General features: G+C 30.9%; 1 protein-coding gene across 1 annotated transcript in view; it reads right to left on the reverse strand.

Moving 5' to 3' along the window:
• Positions 1-2,188: 2,188 nt before the first annotated feature.
• The window catches only part of LOC122633588, a 9,002-nt gene continuing 5,655 nt past the window's right edge, over positions 2,189-5,535 (reverse strand). Inside the window, exons 3-4 of the mRNA XM_043821619.1 lie at positions 4,768-4,884; positions 2,189-2,297 (exon numbers count right to left, since the gene is read on the reverse strand). Of these exons, the coding sequence (XP_043677554.1) occupies positions 2,189-2,297; positions 4,768-4,884 (226 nt within the window). The remainder of the gene's footprint in view (positions 2,298-4,767; positions 4,885-5,535) is intronic.

Raw genomic sequence — 5,535 nt, forward strand, 5'->3', positions numbered from 1 at the left:
CTTTTCTTCCGAAAGGTAATTTTATCCTGGACCACTCTCCTTCTTTCTTTTCCCTCTTTTCTTACTCTTCTTCTTCTTCCTCCTCTTCTTTTTCTTTTTCTTCGTCGAGTAGACGTGACAAGCCTGCCAGAATCTATTCTCTTGAATACTGCCAAGAAAACGAACAATTTATTCAACGTTTACAAAGAAATCTAGTTTTATCAAGAAATCATCATGTATCACACAAAAAAGAGGATGACGTATATAAAGTTAATAAAATTAATTCAAAAAGCAAAAGAATTGTAAAGAATTTAAAGGATAAAAAAAGAAGAAAATTATCTAATTGTTGTTCGTTCAATCTTGTTCCCAATAAAAATGAACTATATGAGTTTACCAAGTAGATATTTCTCAAACATAAGGAAAATTTATATCGAGGAAACACCGTATGTTATTTCAACGAAATAGTATTACAATAATAGTTCATACCAGCGGAATAATATACCCTATATCTTCTCCCGATGTATGGTCTTCCGGGGTTTGTCATCATGCATGTGTATTTTCACTGGATGCACTCCTCTACACACCCATACTTGCGTGTACATATAGGCATTTACGTACGCATAGCGTGTAACCAGGAACATGCGATACATCGACGTAGACATGTGCCGTAATACTATTCCTCTAGGTAGAAACCATTCTCTATAAGAGAGAGAAGGAGAGAGAGAGAGAGAGAGAGAGTTTCTATCGCACGTCATTAACGCAACTGTTCGTCAATTCCCAATCATGCTGTTCTCTTACTTCGCCTTTTTTAAGACACAAAGACTATTTCTATGAGTATTTTTTTTATCTTAAAATAAATAATAATCATTCAGATGTATTTTCATATTATGAACTTTAATAGTATCGGTATTAATTATTAAAATTCACATTATTCTTTTCCTTCCACATTATTGTCATAATCTGTATTAATAGCAGTATAGGAATCATCATCATCATCATCATCATCGTCATCATTATTATTATTATTATTATCATAATTATTATTATCATCAATATCATTATTCTAACGTTATCATTATTAAATAAAATTGGTTCAAAGATGTATCCTCACTGTTTAAACCACATCTTTTCCATCTTCGAATGTATTTTTTTTCAAATCCTTTTTATTCTTTCTTCCAAAGATTCTTGATAAACGCATCATAACTACTGTGTTTGTAAGAATGCAAAATGTGCAATAAATCAATACATAAAGCGGACATTATTTACATTTAATTATTCCAAGACAATATGTTATTTACCGGAATCAACCTATCCGTTCATAACATCGTAATTGGAAATTATATACTTTTCTTTATGTCTATATGTATTTAATTAAAATAAATCATGCAATTATCTTGAAGTTTAATAATAATAATTGTATTGTCGTTTAATTTGATCGAAATTATGAATCATTGAAGAAGAATACCATACGTTATAACACGAACTTATCTATATAATTTGTACATATATATGTAGTGACTTAGTTAAGTACAATAATTATTAGATTTTATACGTATATTATCAGAAAATTTTTTTGAGAACGATGTTATAATGTGAACTTACGATAAACGTATTGGTAAAATATCATAAGAAATAGAGCGTACATATGTATCTTTGGGAGAGAGTATACACATAACGTGAAGATACTCGAGCACTCAGACGATATGCAATAAAAAGTGCATTAAGCTCTGACAGCATGAATGTTTATTATACGGTTCAACGAGTACATAGGAGTGGATGTACTAGAAGTTCTGTGTCTACTATCCCTAATACTATATACCCGTATTATAAGTATAAAAAATATATAAGAATAAATGAATGAAATATTACTATTCTTCTTCGATTTCTTGAAACTGTATTAAATAACATATTAAATGATGTATAAATATTCGTTAAGTTAAATTAATTAATACAATAATGAATAATTTAATTGATTTAGATTTATTACGTTAATTTCGTTAATGAGCTGCCAAGTTTTGATGAAGTACGATAGGATGGAAGATGTGGTATGTACCTGGCCGCAGAAACGCAGCATTAACTAAAGCGGTTTCCGAGCTCCTTATGGGAAGTCTGATATAGTCGATGCTTGAATGCTCGTAAAGGCGATTTTTTGGAAGAAAAACTTATCGGTATGTGAGTAGCTCAAGAAAGAAGACTCATTCTTGTTGTTTCAAAAAACGTCTGGACATTTTGCTATGTATTCGTCACAATTTTCTTTCTTCCAATAGGCCTCTTCGTATTCTGTCATTGGATCAAGCTCGTAAAAACCATCGGGTAATCTATAATTTAAATAATTTATCATTTTTATCGTATAAACGTTATTAATGTTACATAATAATAAACATTATTAAACAATATGTTATAATAAACGTTATCAACATCACAGTTAATTAATGAAAATATTTAATGAATAAGATTATATAATTAACTAATGTAATTGTATATCGAATTATATCATATAATTAAAATAGAAATTTCAAATCGTTAGAACTAAAAGCTTAATAATCAGTTGACCAGCAATTGATATTCTTATGTATCATTCGATACGGTTTTCTTGTTAATGACCTATCCCATTGGACGATACCAGTCTCGACCGTTCTAAACTTCAACACTGTCCTATAAACTATAATAGATTACGAAAAGTTCGAGTTTAGGGTTAATAGAAGGATCGTTTGCTCATCTAACTTGTAAGAATTCAAAGATATCGATCGGTATTGGTTGCTCAGGAAGCTATAACGAAGATATATTCTGTTATACAAATGCATGATATGTAATATAATTTATAATCAATATTTAAATTATAGTAACTCTCTTGAGATCATATTTCCCTTGGACATGAATACCATACTTATTTACATATTTTTCATACATATATAATACATATCTGTTACACCACTTGTTTACATACACATACATATTTTTCATTAAATGATGATAAACGTATATTATTAAACAATCTTGTGAAAAATAAATAGATATTATTTTATTATCATTTATATATTCAAAAATAATAATTTTTTTTGTAATAAAAAAAATGATAATTCATTATCTGTTTCTCTCCCTCTCTCTCTCTCTCTCTCTCTCCCTCTCTTTTATGTTATTACATTACAACAAAAATTCGAAAGATATTAAAAAAAATAATGAGAATAAATTTCACCAAAAGAAAAGAAGAAAAAAGAATTACGAGGAATAATAAATTATTTTTGTAACCAAATATTCCTGCAATAAATAAACTTTTCATGAATACATATGTATATGAAGCTCGAAACACGAAAAATAAATTGACTACGTAAAACGACTACGTAGGAACGTTTCATCTTCTGGGAAATCCAGAACGAAGTAGAACGTAAAGGCAACGTAAATACAAGCCAAGATTCTTGTCTACTTTGTATAAGGAAGCACACGAGTGCTTGTCAGGATCGAAATTGGTTCAGCGTGTTTAACACTTGAGATTCATCGTTTAAAGGAACGAATTACTTTGGTACGGGAATTATACTACAAACTTCGATAAGGGGGTTTCTATTGAAAACGAGTCGAGCAATCTCCTCGTTAATCGATTCTGGAATCTCTCCCAATAAACGAGAATAACTACCTATGTATATGAAAGTGCTAAGTTGTTAAGCCTATCCCAGTTTAATTTTTAAGTAAAATAAAAAACAAATTCCTAGAATTTCAAATGTAAGAGCAAAGTAAACTCTATTGGATGTAAAAATGGCCCTTGTGAAGTTACTTGAACAATATTTGATAGAACGAGTATTTATTCTTAAACGTAACATCGAATAGATCAGAATTGTATTCGAATGATCGAACCTTCTGTCCTTGTAAACTTTTTGGAGATCAACTTTTACACAGAACTTCCGGCTTCGAACACTTACGGATACTTCTTCGTAGAATTTAATTTCTCTTTCTTTCTTTCTTTCTCTCTTTCTTTGAAGATCAGCATGGAAGAACTTGGCTTTCAAAGCAACGTCGAAAGTTACCAAAGGAAATTCTTTGGCCCTTGTGAAAATGGCGGGACAACGTTTCGAAGACGAAAACTTTTCAGTTGATGCTTGTCAAAGAAGAAAGAAAGGAGAAAAGTGATAGGAACGTTAAAAGCGCTACGTCATCTTCTCGATCTTATGAATAATATTAACATTTTGTTAAAATAAAATAGTGAAGATAACCTCTACTTTAGCCTTTTAACCCTTTCTCTTTTAAGTCGAAGATTTTCTTAAAGTTTCTATGCCCTCGAGCTTTTTAATAGCCTTTTTGCTGTGGTTAACGTTTATCTATATCCTATTCATCACTATACGCGTCCTTTGAAATCTTTCAGAAAAGATAATTTGTAATCTATATTCTTGAAATATATGTATAGGATAGATATTTAAATGAATATATGCGCATATATACATAAGTGTCACGTTGCTCGCATATTTTTGATACAATGTACGATTTTTTTTTTATTTGTAAATATCTTGCTTCCATTTTATTAGATAAAACGTCTTTAGAAGTTTCAATTGGTATGTTTTAATGCGTTACATTGACTTTAGCAAAGATTCAATGTACATAATTAAGATACATACGTTAAGATAAACAGAATTATCTTTTTACGGTTGTATAGTATCACCTGCAAATTGTAAAGAAAAAAACGATCTACGATAATGTTTCAATCATTCCAACGTCGATGAGATATTTATAAAACATTATTAACAATTGTACAGAAAGATAGATAAAAACATTTTCATTCGTTTAATTGCGAATACTCACGTGAAAATTGTATGTAGAATTTCTTCAAGGAAAGTACCCTTGCCAACTATATCTCTATCTCTTTTAGAAGCCTTGCAAATAGCTTTGAGAACGCAAGCCTTGCCATCTTTACCCTGACTAAAAACAAATAAATAAATATTATTCATGAAAACGTTATCTACATATGTACAAATAAAGTTATTTTATATGTTTATTAACAAAAAAGGATGCCATCGAACTTACTATTTATCTTTATAAAATTTAGATTTTAAAGCAAACAAGTATTTCGATAAACTTCAATGTTGTCGCCGTCTCACGTAAGTGGAAAGAAGAAAATCAAATAAGATTGCTTATATTCCTGAAGATATTAAGGACGAAGGGAACTCGCTTCTCGTTAACCCTGAAAGGAAAGAAGGAAGGAAGGAAGGAAGGAAGGAAGGAAGGAAGGAAGGAAGGAAGGAAGGAAGGAAGGAAGGAAAGGAGAGAAGGAGTCACGACGTGACTTGCGATGCACGTTAAATGGTGCACGTATACATACAGAATGTGTTTGTGTATGAAAGAGAGAGACAGAGGCAGAGACAGAGAGAGAAAGAGAGAAAGAGAGAAAGAAAAAGAGAGAGAGAGAGAGAGAGAGAGAGAGAGAGAGAGAGGATACGACGGTGTCGTTTGTAACTATCATCCTCGTTATCGGCCGTCAGTTTCGCCAAGAGTCTACGGTCTATTCATTAACTTGGCGATAATGCCGGCTAGAACGTTGATATCAAGACTCTCTCTCTCTCTCTCTCTCTC

The sequence above is a fragment of the Vespula pensylvanica genome, chromosome 12, assembly GCF_014466175.1.
Source record: "Vespula pensylvanica isolate Volc-1 chromosome 12, ASM1446617v1, whole genome shotgun sequence".
NCBI classification, from domain to species: Eukaryota; Metazoa; Arthropoda; class Insecta; order Hymenoptera; family Vespidae; genus Vespula; species Vespula pensylvanica.